Source organism: Falco biarmicus, chromosome 3 (assembly GCF_023638135.1).
Source record: "Falco biarmicus isolate bFalBia1 chromosome 3, bFalBia1.pri, whole genome shotgun sequence".
In the NCBI taxonomy this organism is placed as follows: Eukaryota; Metazoa; Chordata; class Aves; order Falconiformes; family Falconidae; genus Falco; species Falco biarmicus.
In genome coordinates, this window is record NC_079290.1 from 31,289,739 (window position 1) to 31,308,084 (window position 18,346).

At 40.2% G+C, this 18,346-nt stretch overlaps 2 protein-coding genes across 6 annotated transcripts in view; one reads left to right on the forward strand and one right to left on the reverse strand.

The window, feature by feature from the left end:
- Positions 1 to 372: 372 nt before the first annotated feature.
- LOC130147052 (RING finger protein 151-like) lies at positions 373 to 16,953 on the reverse strand. Of its 5 annotated transcripts, none has more exons than XM_056333820.1 (7): positions 15,830 to 16,953; positions 11,994 to 12,117; positions 10,824 to 11,049; positions 9,461 to 9,600; positions 7,505 to 7,667; positions 6,113 to 6,233; positions 373 to 5,132 (listed from the first exon to the last, which is right to left on the reverse strand). In XM_056333820.1, exons 3-7 carry the CDS (start codon positions 11,027 to 11,029, stop codon positions 4,896 to 4,898), a joined length of 867 nt encoding a protein of 288 aa, XP_056189795.1. In that variant the 5' UTR covers positions 11,030 to 11,049; positions 11,994 to 12,117; positions 15,830 to 16,953; the 3' UTR covers positions 373 to 4,895. The 5 variants fall into 5 exon arrangements, with proteins under 5 accessions (XP_056189795.1, XP_056189796.1, XP_056189797.1 ...); XM_056333821.1 differs by lacking the exon at positions 15,830 to 16,953 and having other exon boundaries at positions 373 to 3,761; positions 4,890 to 5,132; positions 11,994 to 14,494; XM_056333822.1 differs by lacking the exon at positions 15,830 to 16,953 and having other exon boundaries at positions 12,088 to 14,495.
- A 370-nt stretch (positions 16,954 to 17,323) lies between these two features.
- RAD54B (RAD54 homolog B) overlaps positions 17,324 to 18,346 on the forward strand; it is a 70,197-nt gene continuing 69,174 nt past the window's right edge. The window contains exon 1 of the mRNA XM_056333825.1: positions 17,324 to 17,644. The gene's annotated coding sequence lies outside the window, so the exon portion shown is untranslated. The remainder of the gene's footprint in view (positions 17,645 to 18,346) is intronic.

The window sequence follows — 18,346 nt, forward strand, 5'->3', positions numbered from 1 at the left end:
TTGCTGCCGGTTTATTATCCTGCTGCCTGTGCAGGACTGGAGTGTCACACTGTTGTAGGCTAGCGGTTGGCAACTTAGGCTAGCTCTTTGCCTTCAAAGCAGCTGCTCATCCCATTCAGAAACTCCCACCTGTGAGGCAGGAGAAAAATCCTGGCGAAGCAGGGGCAGTCTGACTGACCGCCTGCCGTGTTTATTGCTAGATACTCCCTCCGGCTGCATTTTCAGCCTTGCCTGCTCCAGGGCACCGACCCTATATTGTAGCTGATTCCTGACCTCCCGTGCTGCGCAGCCAGCACACCGCCATTTTCCTGTTTCATCTGATAAAGGCGGCACTCAAACTTCTGGAACAGAAAGTGCGCCACACTGCATTAATCATGGTATAGACCCTTTATTAGTTCAACTTTTATACAAAGTGTTCTTCAAAGTGATACAAATAGTGTTACTGTTTCTTTTACAGACTAGAGATTAAGATCTGTTAAGCTCTGTTTTATCCTTGCGTATATAAAGGTAGAAAATGTAAATAGACTGGCAGTGAACCATAATGCTGGAAGACAGTTCAATGTTTTATTTGTTAATAGAAAGTTGCATAGAATTGTAGGTCTTTATAAAGGCATCTATCTATGTGGTAAAATCTCCCTGACCTACCATACTTCGCCTGACAAGCAGTACGGGAGAAAGGCAAGGCTAGTACTGCTCCCTTTAAATACTATCCAGCACTTCTAAGTAAAATGGCTGTAGAAAAGCACCATGCCAGAAACATCCAAGAGGACACCATGTGGAAAATTTAATTTGCAAGGCTACCCATTTCTATAAATCTTAGGAACTGTTTGCCACCTGGGATCTATTAATGCATTAAACTTCTCAAAAACCACCTAAGAACATCTGAGATAAAACCACTTTTGGGCAGTCAAAATACTTCACTATCTTAGGTGTTTTGCTGGACTGTGTAATTCCATTCCCTTCCGTGCTGACAAGAAACTCTCGTAGATGTGTGCTACTAAATTAACATCTCATATGAGACTGTTAATCTAGTACTGGAACCACACTAATTAAAAACTGCCACTTTAATTAGGAAGTCCAGCAAAATTCCTTCTTGCCACTCTGGCACCTGACTCGGATGCATGGCTCTCACTTCCATGCCTTTTGTGGAAACTCATCTAAATCTACTGGAAGCTCTCCCCAAAAGTTACTGTTCTCACTCCAGATAAAGTAATCCCAGCAGCAACAGTCCGTACTGGCCAAGACCACCAACAGTTTTTTGCTTTGGGAGGAATGCAGGAGAAGAGGGAATGCAGCTTTAATGCTGAAGCAAACAGAAGAAAACAGGATTTTGACTTGAATTTGATCTCTCAAGTGGAGAAGTCAGTTTAAGGGAACATGTATTTGTAACTGGCTTCTTGGGTATTCAGAATAAATACGTAAATGTCGATTTTCTTTCCAGACAAACTTACCGCTTGCTTTAAAATATTATTTTTTAAACACTACCTTGGTGTTATTCTTTTTCACCCAATTTAATGTAGGATAAAGATTTGCTCAACTCCTTGTAATACCTCGTAGCCTCACGCACTGAACAGCTTGCTCCCTCTGAGTTTTACTTGTGAATCTCCCAGGTTGGTACCGTTACATTTCATACCCACTTAATTGTGGATAAAGATTTAATCTCCTTTTAACTCTAATGCTGTGTTAACAGTAATGCCACAAGCCAGCTGGTGGCACGGGCTGGCGCAGCTGCGTTGTTGCTCCTGGGCTGGGGGAAGACAGTCAGCCCGCACTTAGTCTCTCCACTCTCCACAGTCCTTGCTCACCCTCTTCTAGCTCCAAAGCGCCATCAGAAACAACTAAAAATACAACAACCGTTTGCACAGTTACTGGTCCATTTCAGTAACAGTTCCACTTGCTCTCAGCACAGTTAACCTGTCAGGAAATGGAACTGCTTAAAGCATGATTTAGTACGAGAGTACTAATACCAGTAGTTCAGTGCTGGAGCCCTCCCGTAACGCACCTTAAGCAGTGTCTCTCGTATAATCCTAAGATACGATCGTGACTAGGCAAGTAGCATTTCCGACTTCATGTCTTTACTTACACCAAGTCTACTACAATACTCGGACCCTTAGTTTTTATAAAAAGGATTAACAGGCTATTTGAAAGAAAGAAAATTCATTGCCTTGCTTCTGCCAGCTGCTATTAAGAGCCGTGTAATACATGAAACTGGAAAAGCTAAAAGTAGATAAAATATTGAGAGATAATGGGCTATTTCATTTCAGCCTAGTTAATTATAAGACAAGTAAAATGATGGCCATACTTCAGCATATGCCACCCTGTGAGTGGTTCATTGTCAGTGGACAATCTTAAGTGCAGAACAGTTATCAACACAGGGGAACGGGAGATTAAGCTTCAAGTAACTAGAGGGGTCTGATGCTACTAGCTGCTATGGGCCCATTTAAGGTACCTCTGCAAGGGCTCCTCGGCTGCTGAAGGAAAGCCGAGCTGGCAGGTCACCGCAGCAGCACGTGGGCCCAAAGCATTGCCACATTTCAGCACTGGAAGTTCAGGTGCTCCAGAGCTGGCAACTAGAAGCTACATAGATGGCGCAGCTGAAAGTCCTTCCTTACCACCCAGGATGCGTTTGCTCACGGTTTCACGTCTGTCACTTAGGGGACGGACAGTAGACCACATGTAACTATTACATAAACCCTAGTTCTCTATACTAGGAGGAATTTAGTCATAAATATGGGTGAAATTCAACATATGCAGAGATCCCATTATGGAGAAAGTACAGAGCTAGTTAACTTGCTTTTTTTTTCTGCAGTCAGAACAGAAAAGATTGGGTTACTGCCCTCCAACTTGCGAAAGATGATCCAGCTCATCTGAGTTCTATAGGATTTTGAAGTAATTTTCTTCTTTCACATTAAGCAAAGTAGATAAAGTCACATCACAGAACCACAGTTACAGTACACAGAAAAGCACTGGATTCATTCTAATAGCATGAAATCTGGTGTTGCCAAGAAGCTTCAAAATTAGTGTGAACGCTGAAATAGAGTCACACAGACCACAGACACTAACAGCTTGCTTATTTAGAACACAAGATAATAAAAGCATTCTTACCTTCTACCTACAGCTTTAATATGCACACTGATGCAAGTGAATTGACCACTGAATGTTTTGCGTGATTGAAGGTCTTCCCAAATTATAGCTACTATTTTATTGTTTCAGATTGTTAAATACGCCTGCTTAAGAGATGTGCTACGTCATGAGTTGGTGAGACTACTATAGTGACCTAAATGCTTTCAACGATTGTAATTTAATCTAGAATGCAAGGACTGAAACCATGTAAATATGTGGACGTAACTTTCTTTCAGAAAACATGAAAGATAACAAAAAGCTTTTAGAGAGGATTGTTTTTGTTCGGTTTTAAATGCACAAGACCTGAACATGTTCCCATCTGCTTCAGTGGTACTAAAGAAACAGCAAGTTAGAAGGATTTGTTAATGCTTGAAATTAAAACAGCTCTGACTGCAAGTCTTCATAATGTTGTGTATGTGCTGAAGAAAGTTGCTGCCTCTCTCTTTGGTTATGCTGTTAGCCACAAAGCGTTGGTCTGAGCGACAGCAAGGCATGCACAGTGATGTATTTGCTTTCTAAACTATAAAATTAGCTTATTCAGATGTTTGCACCTGCACACGTTCCTGAAAGCTCCAAACTGATTTAACACATTCAGTAAACAGGAGGCCAGGTTCTTCCCTAGTTACTCCACTGAAGAGCTGCAACAGATAGAATATGGCTTTGTTATACCACTGAAAAAAACACGAACAGGCTGTGTGAGAAGTTTACAGAAAAGTCTTTCAACTGTACAGATTTCTCATGCAGTCCCTGCAGATAAATGCCCCCTTGATTCAGTATTTGTGGGTCTGTTAAAAAAATCCTAGCTCTTACAGAACTGCAAACTTGAGTACTAATAGAGACATCTGAAGTCCAAGTGACTGCACAAGCATTCATCTGTTGTGGACTTTAATGTTCAAGTAGCCTAAAGCCTGCCAAAAGGCAATTAAGGATACTCTAGGTATTTCTATATATGCTTTAAAGATACTGAATACTGAATGGCTGGTCTTAAGCTTAAATGACGCTGTAGAAATAGTTGATATTTCCACATATAAAAGCTTCAGAATTTTCAATAAAATGTAGATCCCTCCCACAAATTCCAGGTTACTCACATATCTATTTAAAAGGTTTTAGATAACTATTACCTTGGACTTTGGTATTAGTCTCTTAAGTGTGTATCAACCTGGGAAATTAGAAAAGCTCTAAAGTAAAAGCCAACTTCACCTGAAGCTGTTATGTAACGGTAGAATTACAATTTAAAGTGCTTTCTTTCCACCTTGGAAATAGACCTTCTACAGACTATAAACAAACAAAATCTATTTATTTCTGTTACTGACTTTCCCCCAGATTAAATACATCCCAAATGTCATTATTGATGATGACACTTTCTTTCTGTTTCAAGTATAAGTATAAACTAGACTTAAATGGACCATAACTGACCAGGAAGGAAACAACCTTTAAGTATCTTTGACTTTAAAATGCTCTAGGCTTTCAGGCTTGAAAGACTCCTGTAAAAGATGTACTGAAGAGATATAACAAACCAAGTCTCCTTCCCCTCTTTCATAAAAACATTAGCTAAAAATGTATTTGCCAGTTATTGATTTTAATGCTCAGTGTTCCCTAAGAGAAAATTATCTGTTTGTTTTTATGCCCCAAGAGGAAATCAAGTAGTAATCTAGATTTCAAAAGAAAACAAATCTGAAATGACAAAGTTTACCAATCATTCCTAGAAAGTAGAAAAGTTTGCCAGATGGTCACAGAAAATAGAAGAAAATGCTTTTTGAGCTTACTTCTGTTTAGATAACTGTAACTTCCCTAGGTTTTCGTTTTACACTTTCTAGTCGTGTCAGAGGGCGGAAATTTGTTGACTTCCTGCTTCCTTCTGTAGTAGTTAATCGACAGTCCTTCTGCAGCCCCTTCAGCAGCTCCATTAATTCCCGTTTTTCTAGCTCTGCCTGCTCCAGCTCTTGACGGTGCTGTCTCTCTGCAGCCATCAGAGAGCGTACATCTGACATCATTCGTGACATCTGACTCTGAAATGCAAATACACGTTTACTCCAAGAAACACACTCTTTTCTAATGATGGTTGTATGAACTTGAATTGGCCACGCACGAAGCGTGAAGGATTACAAAGAATAAGCAACACTGAAATAATTTTTTGATAGGCAGAACAAATGTAAACAATTTGAGACACAATCCAGCATTCACCTTCTGAGATGGTCTTGTTTCAAAGATTCCGATACAGTTTTCCTAAATGTGCAAAAAGTTTCTCATAAAGTATAACAAGAAACAGTGGACTTACCTAGTTGCTGCTTAAATTTTCTATCTGAAGACTACAAGCAAAATAAGGCTTTGGTTATATTCAGATACATTCTTCAAGGACTTAATGTCAAATCCAGTAAAAATAAAAATGTAATCTATAAAGAACATCCATTGCTTTGGGCTTTAAAAATCATTATTCTGTGATACAATAAGAACTAGATGAATGAAAGGGTAAGACTGCCTTGCTTGTTACTTGATTAAGTTTGCAGTGCAACTCTCCCAACCCTTTGACCACAGCTGAACCATAATGTAAGTACCACTGCCTGCAGTAGGACTCTGTGTCAGCACTGGATTATGCCACCTTGGACAGCACTAAAAAAGGAGCTGAATATTCAATTACATCCAATTTGCGATGTGTGCCCTATGTTTAGATACTGAAAATGAGTTTCAGATAGATGTGCCAACACGCTACGTATGCACAGAACGATGCAGTCCTTGTACAGGGGTACCCAGGTTAGCCCCAAATGAATTTGAAGTAAATAAACCACAAGAATAAAGCACTCAGCCTGCTTCTCAACCGAGCCGATTACCCTGGCAAAGCATTATGCTAACACCTCTTTTGCTTCCCATACTTAATGTAATTCTTATTTCTATGAGACTCCACTTACAAAGTAAAAGACAACTGCTGGGAAAAGCAAAAAGCTAGACTGTTAGGAGAGGAAAAAAAAGAAAAGAAAATTATCATATTTACCTTCAGTTCTTCAATTTCATTTTGCAGAATACTCTCTTTTTGGACCATGTGCCTTCTCTGGGAATCTAACCTCGACTCCATCTCATGTTTTGCCTCCTCCACTCTGCAGATCATTTCTGACCTAAAAAGTTTATTTCCCCTTGTTAAGCCTTGTAAGCATGGAAAATAATGATTTTCAAATTCCAGAAAGCCTTCTTGCAGCCTAACAGCCCAATCTGATTCCCATCATACTCCGCAGGACACCCCTCTAGAGGCATGATAGTACTGTTTATTAATTTAAATAAAACTAGCATAGGAAAGTGCATTGTGCCCTAGGGGCGCTGAAGTGACCATACACAGCTTATACAGGGGACAACTGTATCATATTCCTGAAGTAACTCTATAAGCTCAAGAACACATATTTATTATTTTAAATGACTTATGACCTTTTACGTATAGTATTTACTTGCTTAGTATTACTAAACACAGTCAAGATAAAAAGTTTGAATACTATAGTATTTCTAAACATGTAATCCTGTCACTTTTATGGTGGATGCTAAATGATGGTATGCAGTAAACTATTATAACCTAATCATTCACACAGCCTTATAGCCAAAACCTAGCTGGTACTACATTAACCTTTTGAGTTCAAAAACCAGGACCAGGTAGCAGAACCCCTTGTGTTTCAATGCATTTGAACCAGATTTGAGCCTGACTTCATAGCAATATTCAAGAGCACAAGACTTGGTGAGCTGAAAGACAGAAATGGGAAGGAGCACTGGGGGGAAAAAAAGAAAAAAAAAAAAAAGTCCAACTGGAATATCATGGGAAGGGAAAGCTACAGGAACATATATGAGGGAAAAGAAGATGCCAGTAAGAAGAGTCATATTCACCGACTGTTAATAATCTGCCAGGATCTTAATAAAAAAGTGGAAATTAGACCCTAAGAGGTTTAATCTATCAGTCTGTACCTGCCAAAATAACTAGAGATTTTAATCTTCTGGATCTGTATAAACTATAAACATATGTGAAATATAAACTAAATATAATTATTAATAATGTGACCTTGGGTCTACAGCAGGCCAATGGAAAAAATGAAATTTCCAACTTCAGTCCAGCTTTCTTAGGTACTTTGTCATTTTAAATAGTCAGCTCACAGTTTTGTTGAGCTACAAGCAATGGTATTTTAGTATTTATAATAACTTGGGGAAAAAACCACAACCAAACCAGCAAAAGAATCAGAAGAGTAAAAATTTAAAGTCTATGCTGACATAATACTCTGACCCATTAGTATCAAGTAATTAATAGGCTATTTAACACATACCAGAATCCAGTACTAGTATTTGAAGTGCTTCATGCACTGTTTTTCAGGCCTAGACTAACACAAACATCAAAGAAACAGAAGATTTGTACCGAAGTAGTTCTAGCTCAGTTCTTAGCTCAGCTACGCAATTATGCTGTGTGTCTTCTGCACTGAGAATGGTGTAACCACAACCATTAGGGCATTCACGGCTCCGATATTCACACACTGCCAGGTGACCATCCAAGTTACGTCGTTCAATCTGAACTGTACAACCTGAACAGGAAACACAGTAAGGTAAGCCAGTTGTTTGCAACTAACAAAAGCATTTTAATTAATTCCAAACAAAAACACTCAAGCAAGCAAGCCGCAATATCCTGAGCTAAGCAACAGCCAATCTGTTAAAGCAATGAAAAAAGTGATTTCTTTAGAACATGAAATATGATAATTATAACACACACAACTAGTAATAAAACACTTTAAAAAAGTCATTATGATATTTATCCATTAACTGAAAATACTGAAAAACTGAAAGTAGGTATTTTATGTGAAGTCTTCTACTGCTGGTCTGGCATTAAAGCAACTTCAGTAATGACAATGCTGATGCCAAGCTAAGACACTAGCAACTTGCCTGTGCTTCCACCATAGATTGCAGTGACTGGAATTGAAGAAGAATGCAAACGTGTGAAAAACAGTAGGTTACCAAATTTAGGAATAAAAGGTCCAAAGACACGTAGTAACAGCAACGGGGGTGATATGGAATATAACCTTATTTTCCTGACAATTTGTTGGTCTTGTGTATAACATACTAGACCACATAAATAAACAAGAAATTTATTTATGAACTTTTAATTACTGATGCAAAAATAGAAACATTTCCACAGAAATTCAAGGACACAAACTTTACAAATCTGCAGTGATTAAAAGTAAAATGTAGAGAACCAAAAATGAACACTATATAAATTATTGCTACATTTAACACTCCAAACTTTAAGTTTGTAGTCTTTAATATTCAATCTTTGAGGTACTGTTTGCTGTAATACAGGCTTGCATTTCATTTGAAGATAAAATTGATGTAAGAAAACTGAAACAATGGTGCAATGAAACTTGCCAACAAACTATACCAGAAAATTACAAAAGACAGCCGCCTCAAGAAGCTTTACTAATATAATGACTTGTAATTGAGGTACTCAAAATACACTCCAATGTATTCTTGAGAGATGTAAGAGCCCTCACACCCTGAATACCAGACATCAGAGATAAGGTGTAGTAACTCTATAAATGCTACTCTTTCTGCAGAAAGTAACAGAGGTGAATTTGAAGCATCTGCAGGAGTCACTTACTGCTAAGAGAAATTATAACTTCCGGTGGAGTGATTTTAGCACCTTAATCGTCTTATAATTAATTACAATGGCAGACTTGACTATGCCCTTAGCACCATTTATTAGAAATTAACTTTGCAGGAACATATGACATATTGAATAAAATCGACCGGTAAATTACATCACTATGTTCCTTTTTAGCAGTATGTTTCTTCCTCAAGAGGTGTAAGTTTGTTTTAAATAAAAACCTTAACATGAACACAATTCTAACCAGAATTTAGCTCAAAGCAATTCTTATTTCCAAAATACATTTTTATTAAAACCATGAGACAGAGTGGGTGGCTGCACATGCACCAGGCAACAAGCTATTTTGTAAATAAATTGCAACCCATAAGCATTCTGTAGGTGCTATTATATTCATACAAAAATCAAAACGAGCAGACAAAACTGAAATCCAAATTCATAACTTGACAGGAAGCAAAACAAACGCACTGCTGTATTTTCATAAATTTGAAGTCCATCATACTCATTTTGGTTAGTTTTTGGATAAGAAACTATTGCTAATGATCATGATTGCCATAAACGGGTAACACATTTTGTTCAAAAACACTGCTGTAAAGAGTAGATCATGCCAAAGCTTTGAATTTCTGTATGGAAATAACAGCCATTATTCCCATTCTATTGACAGAAAGATGACAAACACGTTTTCTGAATATAAAGGATTCAACTTCTCTGAAGGTGACTCACCTGCATTGGAGCAAGGTATCTGACTGTATTCACACTCCCTTTCATGCCTGTCTATAGATTCCAGAGAACAAATCATTTCACAGCCATACTCTCTGTTTTTGCAATGTAGCTGAAGACGGTTTAAATCATTTTTCATGTATCTACATGCAAAAAAAATAATCAATTTCTTCTTAAATCTGGGAACGCAATTGAAAAAAAGGTCTGTATTTTCAACATTTGGGAAAAGAAAGTAAGATTCTAATCTCCATTAGGAAAAACCGTGAATATTCAGCTTATTTGATTTTTTTTTTTTTACAATTCAAGTGATCATATTGGAAAAGAACAGGCTTAAAGGAAACAATGTTAATGGAATATTCAGTCTCCAAAATTAAATGTGCAAATTAAATCTTTATTTTTGAATAAATTTTTAATCATGACCTTTTGCTAGCTCAGGAGATATTACCAATAACAAACACCAAGGCTACTCACTGTCACTGAAGTTTTGTGTTTCTAAATATGCCAAACCAAACTGACTGCAGTGAGTACAGACAACCTACAAATTAAACTCTAGGGTTCTGCCTACACTACACCTCAACTTTCCAAAGAATAAAATCTTATTAGTGACAAAAATACTGAGAGTACTAGTAAGAGTTAATATAACATGTGTGGCTGAAGGTTTTAAACGCAACGTAAGTGTTAATCTGCGCAAGATTAGACAATGCAGGGGTTAAACAGCAAGCAGTAGCTACTGATCAAACTGTGCTGGCAATAGCAGGAATTAATAGAATAGCTCAGTTGGAAAGGACCTACAATGATCAACTAGTCCAACTGCATGACCAATTATGGAAGACACTTGCCAAAACAGCCTGTTTTACAAGAGAAGAGAAATTCTTACAACTAAAGACCTTTTTAAAAAAAGATTTTAAGGCAAGAAGTTTGGTTCATGTCAACAGGAACTATTCATTACAACTCCCCCTACAGTATCTAGGTAAGACTAAAAGGAAAAACAAAAGCTATACAGTGTTTAGTGACTGTTACCAAGAGTTGCTTTGCCTCTTTCTCTAAAAAAGCATGGGAAAGATTTGGTGCTGTAGAAGACATTCAGAAGAATATCCAGACAGACATCTAGAATCAGCATTCAAGATACAAAAACATGGAGAGAACAAATTAAGTGTTCTTTCCATTTTGAAATTTAATACCTTGAAAGTTAGTTAGAATAAATAGAAAATGCTAATGCTTTCATGCAAATGATTGGTTTCTGCCACAGGCATATTGGATAAAGACAATGTGAGAGACAGTAAATGACAAGAGATAAAGCTGTGCAAGCAAATTTGAGAAATCCTAAATTCATGTAATTTCAACATACAGCAAGACTACTGTATACCTGTAGAGAGGTCGTAGCAAAGATACATCAATCATTTGTCTGTCTTCAGGGCAGTTACTGTGATGAACAAGCCATCCATGTATACAAGCAGTACAGAAAGCATGTTCACAAGGAGCCTGTAATGGATCTTCTAACACATCACGGCAGATGGAGCATAATAGCCCTTCATTAACATAGCCAACAAAACGCTCGATATCATAACCCATGCTCTCCACACACTTTCAACCTATTAAAAAAACACACAGAAATAAAGTAGTCTTTGTCCTGAATCCATATGGCTAGATCCACAAAAAGTCCTGGAAGCAATTCTAGAAATATGGAGAACAATGTGAATAAAGAACTTCACATGTGAGAATGCAAACACATACTTTGTGGTGACTAAGATTTAAGTGAGGATTTGAGGACTGTACTGCTGGATGTCAGAATCCCAATTTCATATCAAGATTCTCTGAATTCTGAAAGCAGATTTTAGCAGACGGTTGAGCCGTGCTTCTTCTGAACTCTGTTATGGAACACAGTTCTACCAGCCACTGTGAAACATACAGTTTCTATTTACTTGACTTCTACCTGAGGCAGAAACATCACAGAAGTTCATATGCAAATGTTTGCTTTCCATTTTAATGCCTTTTATATAACGTTTAACATAGTTAACGAAACAGTGTCTTTACAGACAATAGCTGTGGCACTTTCAGCTAGCAATTTTGTATTTATGAACTGCACCATCACTTAACATGTTGTTTTCACGCTGAAAAAAAAAAAAAAAAAGCTAAGATTCTCTACTCATTGTAGACATCCACTCCAGAGGGAAAAGCATGAAATCTCCGCATGCCTAGAGAAATACTTAATATCCAGGAAGAAAAAGAAGCCAAAACTGTCACTAACTGAAATCATGAGGAGCTACTGTCTTCTACATGGTCTATTTTATAAAACCGAGTAGCCTTTAAATGGATTTGAAAGCTTTGTGAAGAAGAACTAACAGGCAATCTGCCTTCATCAAAATCCGATCATGAAAAGCCTACTAGAATTTGGTAAGACTCCACAGAACTTACCTAAAAGAATGTTTTAGGCTTTGCATTCCTCCTTAATATAAAAAATTACTTTTGTAACCCCACTGAGACCCCTGAAAGATGTTTCCATGAGTTTTTCTAAATAAAACAGAAGATAACCTACCTTTTTAGATTTTACTACATATATATATATATGCAGTTTGTCAAAATACTTCAGAAACAGTTTTCTGATTTATAAGATACGTAATGCTTCCCACCTTAAGTTTCTCTTCACTGCTTTATTATGCCTATGAGAAAAATTAGAAAGAGAAAGGATCAGTAGTGTTTCCTCAGTTACGGAGTCCTATGTCTAACCAGCCAGCTGCTGAATAGATGCTGTCCTAACAGCCCATAAACACAAAGCTTTCCAAAGCAAGCCACTGTAAAATCTACAATTCAACACAAGAGATCTGACTAGATTAGGGGCTGGGGCAGGGGAGCGGGAAATCATCAGTGTTTCTTTCAATTATTACTGATGCAGACACTTACCATAAAACTGAACACCCTGCTGCCATTTAATTTTGAAGTCTTATAGTTTTATTTGTAAGACTGAAGACAACAGAATTCAGTATTATTGAAGAGTAGCAGCTGAAATCTGGTAAAATTATATACTTTAAAAAGATGAAAGTCTCTTGTCTAACCTGGTTTTATGGAGGCTTGACATGCAGTTCATTTTTAAAACAAAACTATCACAGTCAGGCTCATTTTATTGACAAATAACATTCACTTGATGTGTAGCTTAACTCAGGATGCTCACTTAAACAAAATTAAAAGAATGTCATCACTTAAATCCCTAAAATTGATATCTAGCAATTGCACTATGACATTCAAACAGAATCGCAATCTGAATTAAAACTGTAATCTTTAAGGACTAATGTCAAATTTTGCTCTAAAGGAAAAAAAAGTTTGCAATTCCTCTTCGTGAATATACTATAAATCTGGTATTTAGAAGATCTTATATAGCTGAGTATCAAAGCATATCTTACTGATTATGAAAGGTTCTTGTGTTAAAAAGGTATTTGCTAAGATTAAAGTTAATAAGAACCTGTAATGAAAACATACATAACGCAAGGAAGAATGCGTATTACCCAAACACAAAACACATCATCTGCTACAGTTTCCATATTGTGTTTTCTTTCTACTGGCATATTTGTTGTACAGCCAAAACCCTGGCTTGCAGATGCTTGAGCTAGTTTTAGATTAGCTGGGACACCTACTAGCTGGGTGACCTAGTGACAGCGCTGCCACAGCAGCAGGGATTGCAATCCATGTAGACACCTGACAAGGTCCCAGGCAGATTTCACAGACCGCATTTAGCTCTGTGCTTCTGTGGCTACACTGTCATCAACAACACATGGCAACTGAATTTACAAGCATCTGGGATATGCTGTTCCTTTGGCCACAGCATGGACATTCTATGTCTTAGAAAAGTCTGCTCAAGAAATACCATACTATGAAGAGGACAAACAATTCTTTTCACACTGTTGTTGCCCTGAATGTTTTTACAGGTCTCCTGTAAAGACAGAAAATTCAGGACTTTGCTAGTTCACTGTGAACAAAATGAGCGTTACTTTTGCAGAAAGCTGTAATTTTAAAGGGCACCAAGGACCACAATGGAAAGTTTAAAGAGAGGAGAACAATGCTAATTATCAGTAGCAGAACGTGAAGTCAAGTACTAGTTCCCAATACTGATAAAAGCATTGAAATATATAGTATGTTGTAGAAGAATGGCTGCAGAAGCTTGGCCTTAGAATCTCTGAAGATCTGCACAATCCAGGCCTGGTATTAGAATAGGCCTGTAATTAGAATTGTGCTGAAGTTAACAAGAAAGGTAGCTTTGAGCTATTCTTGAATCCTGAGACCAAGTAATTATGTTGTGCCAACAGGCCGTGGCTGTAACAAGCTACAGCTGCTGGGAAGGCAGATGCAAGGCCAAGAAAGATAGGGAGCGGTATGGGAATATAGGGAGTAACAAACTACAAGGCTGAAGCACAGCAACACAATTAGCTACATGGATAGAATGCTCATTTTAGTCATGATAATTAGGGGTGTGAGAACTGCGCGTGCTTAGAGACTAATAACCAATTATATTTTTGCTTTACGAATATGCATGTATATTGAGTCTATAGAAGTAGTGTTAGAAATAATAAAGTTGAGCAAGATGCATAACTCATATTGAGCGACTTCTTGACTCCGGCGAACCCTTCTCCCCAACAGTACGTTTATGCTGGAGGACTGTTAAGCAGCATATACACAATCTATAATTTGAATTGTGCACCTAAAATTTTGATTTGACTTGGTGGTTCCCAGAAGATTCAGCTTTTAGAAAACTTTCATAAAGATATAAGATATGACAAAACTGTGAGTATTTTTGCTGTCCCAGGGTTTCTGCTCTACTGGAATTGCAGATGCTGTAAGCTACATTTTGCACACATGTGGCTGATCCCTGAGCACCAAGTCTTCAAGAAACTCTTTGGCATATTTTAACAACTTTGACGTCTATCAGAATGCAGGAAAGGGTATTTTTAGCAAGTGGGAAACAAAAACTTTGTGTTTCACAGCAAACTGAAGTGCAACAAATATTATATATCTATATATGTAAAGCCCTAACTAAACCCAGAGTTCAAATAGAGAGTGGATTGTATATTTTGCCTCAAAGTTCCCATCAAGAGGGGTTCTGATGAGAACTTCAGTCTGTTTTCAAGACTGATGCTGGAGCAGCACCATCCCACATAGTGCCATAAACCTTGTGGCTTTGAGCCTGAGACCTACAGCAACAGCTGCCACTGAAATCCCAGACCTCTTCCAGCAGAAATTCCTGACATTAAGAACCAGAGATGTTTTATCTTCTGCCAGCTTCAAAAGATGCACTTTAGTCAGCAGATAATCAGAGGGAGAGCATCAGATGAATGCCACGCACTCTAGCAGTACAGGCGACTTTAGTCAGTACTTTCTGCCACAAAACAACATCATTTTCAAATTCTGCTCTTCCCCAGAAACGTCTCTCTTTCCACTTGGCCTCAAAACCTTTTGTTCTACTTCCATTACAATTTATTGATTGTCACACTCCTTTTTTGTTTGTACCTAGAAACTACATTATTTATCACTGCCTTCACACACTCCACTAACATTTCCAAACCTTGCCTTGTCTTTGGCTTCTCTGGTCCAGAATTCTGCCCATCACCTGGCCATTACCAGTGACACTTTCCACGAGGATATCTGGAATTTGTGGGTGCCAAATCTGGAGGGTAGAAACCCCACAAACTGTTACATGCTATTTGCTTTCCATGGTTTTACATGTATTTTATTTTCCCCCATAGTTTTTGACAAGCAAAAATCTCCTCCACACTTCACAGATACTAAGAGCCAATTTTTAGTAGCTGTTATCCCATGTTGTTTGCCATGCAGAGGCACACCTAAAACCAGTCCTGAGGTATGTACTGCACTGCCTTCAACCAGAGATTTTGTGTGGATTGTGTGGATGCAGGGAGAATAGACATGGGATGTAGTTCCCAACAACATAATCGCACAGGTTGCTAAACATCTGGCACTAATCAAAGCCATTCCATTCTAACAAAAACAGGACACTGACATCAGATTAGTGACTTGCATTTCCCCATCTACAGTAGTTTCTGATTTTTAAAAACCGGGTTTTTTTTCAGGTGACAAAACAAAGCATAGATGTTTGAAGGGCTGAAGTGAATCATGACAGCGGATTTGCATCACTAATACAGCATTTTCAGAAGTGCTGTGTGACTGGAAGAACAAACCGTCTATGCAGGGCCCAGGGATGAGGTGACATTAAAATATGATATTGCTTCAGCTTCTACTTTCACAAAGATACACTGTGCTTTAAAACTTGCTATATCGAAGCGATATTTTAGGGTGCCTTATACCACTCTGACACAGTCACTGTAAGCCACTTCAAGCCAGCATTAATGTTCAAAGAGGCAGACTCACCCCTTCAACGGTGACAGTACAAGCTGTTTCCATAGCTACTGGATGTATTATTTGGGGTCGGAACTAGATGATCTTTAGGGACCCTTCCAATCCAAACCATTCTATGATTCTATGATTGCACCGGGTAACTGACCTGTTTTAAGACTGAACTGGTGAAAAAAAGGAGTTTTAACCTTGGCAATTGTCCTGCAGTAGCCCAAGTGAATCTATCCACTAATTAACGTCATCCTAGCCTCCCTCTACCTCCTCCCTTGAATCAGTAAATTCATTTAATTTGGCCCTTTCCTGAACTTAGATAACCAACCTTACAGACAACTACTCACTGATTCGCTGGGCTAAGTTCTTTTGTAGATGGCTCAGCAAAGGCTCAAGTGACAACGGAAGTGGGGCAAGACAGGGGATAAGAAACTGCAGCCAGGGCAGAAAGGAAAGACAGACAGCAGCAGTGTCTGATTAAGGCTGCTATAGAGCTACTGTCTCAGCTCAGCTTCCTAGACTGGTACATTGTGGAGTCTCATGAACGTTTGTGTAAGAGAAAGGGAACAGAAGAGGATAAGAATGAATGGATAGCAACACCAGCTTACACTGATGTGAAAAAAATTACTTAACAAAAGCTTCTATAATAACCAGTAAGGGATATACAATTAATTTAAGGCCTGCGCCTCTACCAGGAACTATCAAGGAAACTAGAATTACTTTGACAAAGAACATTTTTATGTAACATTTCCACTTGCTGTCGTGCTGCAAAACCTACTCAAGGTGGGATGATACAAGATACACATCTCACAGGCCACTTTTTAGGCTTTAAAGGGCTGGACCCCGATGCACAGCGGCCAGAGGGCCTCTCCTCAGAGGCTCGGGTGGGAGCGCTGCACAGGCACAGGGAAGGCCTCTGGGCCACGCCTGGGTGGGCTCCTCAGGAACGGCCAACGCTCTTGGTCACAGAGAACAAAACTGTCTGGAAACACCTGGAGCAGCAACGCACCGCCAAGGAGCCGCACCCAAGCGGCCTCACTTGCCATTCTCTCCTCCTCATCTCCTCAGCAGGATGGCACAGCCACCACCAGTCCGGCACAGAGACTAACGGTGCAAGCGCCAGGCCTGCCGCCGGCGAACGACCCCTGACAAACGCTGAGGTCCCCGGCGCAACGCCTCCCGCCCCACGGCCCCGCTCCGCTCAGCCAGCCGCTGCGGTACCGCTGCCCCCCTCGGCACGGCCGCCCACGGCCGCCCGCCGCCGCCCCGCCGCCCGCAGCCACCCACCTACCCACCCGCCCCCCCACTCACCCGCCCACCCCGGCCGCCACCGCCGCCGCCGTGCCCCGCCGCCGCCCGCTGTCGCGAAACGGAGGTTACTTTTGCGGCCGCTCTTGCTTGACGGCCGCGCGGCGCAGGGAGCGCGGCCCCCCCGCCATGCTGTGTGTGGCGCCGGGAGCCGCCCCGCGGGGCCCCGCCACGCGCGCGTACCTCAGCGCTCCCCCGGCGGAAGGGGCCGGGCGCGCGCGGCCGGGGTGACGCCGCGCCCTCCCCGCCCCGGGCGCGCGCGCTGGGCGGGAAGCGCCGCGCGGGGTGGGAGGGGCACGGCGCGGGGCGCATGCGCGGCCAGCGGGCTGACGGGAGCCGGCGGCGGGACAATTGAGCGCTGAGGCGGCGGCGGGTCACCGGGTGGAGGGGCCGTTGGCCTTCCTGTGGGAACGGCGGGCGGAGGAGCCGGCTGGGCGCTCCCGATCCTTGTGTTTGCCCACAGGGAGCCTCCCCTTCTCCCCCCTCATCTTCCCGCTGCCGTTACTGGGAGGCTGAGGCGGGGTGTGCCAGGTAATTTGAACAGCGTTTCGTTTTGGGCCTGCTCTAAATCCGTACAATTATTGCTCGTTTGAGGTGATTTTTCACTAATATTTAAGGCGGTGCAGTCGCTGCCTGCGGTTTAACTTTGAGTAAAAGTTAATCCTGTGGTGGCATCTTTGTAATCGCCTACAAAAAACAATTTTAGCCTTGTCACCTTTGCCGAGAATATCTTTTCAAATGCTCAGGAGAGCTGCCTGTTAAGTTTGTGCCAAGATGAGCAATGTAACTGCCTTTAAACCAGGATTCGGTGTATGCTGTGTTTAATGTGTAAAATTTTGAAATATTCAAAATAGATCTATTAAACATAAATATTTGAAATATATTTGAAATGTAATTTATTTTAATGCAGCTGTTAAGATGCCTTTAAGGAGAAAAATGCTGCTGAATTCAATGCTTGCAAAACCAGATGCATTCATGAGACGTTTTAGGCTGTGGTTGCATGGTATGCTTAATTTGGTCAAGCTAGGTTGCTAATAAAAGGCGGGAGCATTGCTTTTCTCATTATCTCCAGATGTTTCCCAGTAACCATACCTAACAGTACTGCAGGTACTGGGTGAGTCAACATATTGGTGTCTGTCTCGGAGGAAAGGGCATGTTCACTTGTCAATTGATTTAGTTGTAACGTGGAGCTATTCCTTGCCTTTGCTACACCTCCTCTGATCCCATCGAAAA

Excerpts from the sequence above, each read along its gene's own strand:
- LOC130147052 (XM_056333820.1), bottom strand. The coding sequence starts at position 11,029 with ATGGGTTATGATATCGAGCGTTTTGTTGGCTATGTTAATGAAGGGCTA. Across the intron at positions 9,601-10,823 it reads TTGCTACGACCTCTCTACAG|ATACATGAAAAATGATTTAA; the intron begins GTATACAGTAGT and ends TTTTGCATGTAG. Across the intron at positions 5,133-6,112 it reads ATGAAATTGAAGAACTGAAG|AGTCAGATGTCACGAATGAT; the intron begins GTAAATATGATA and ends TTTGCATTTCAG.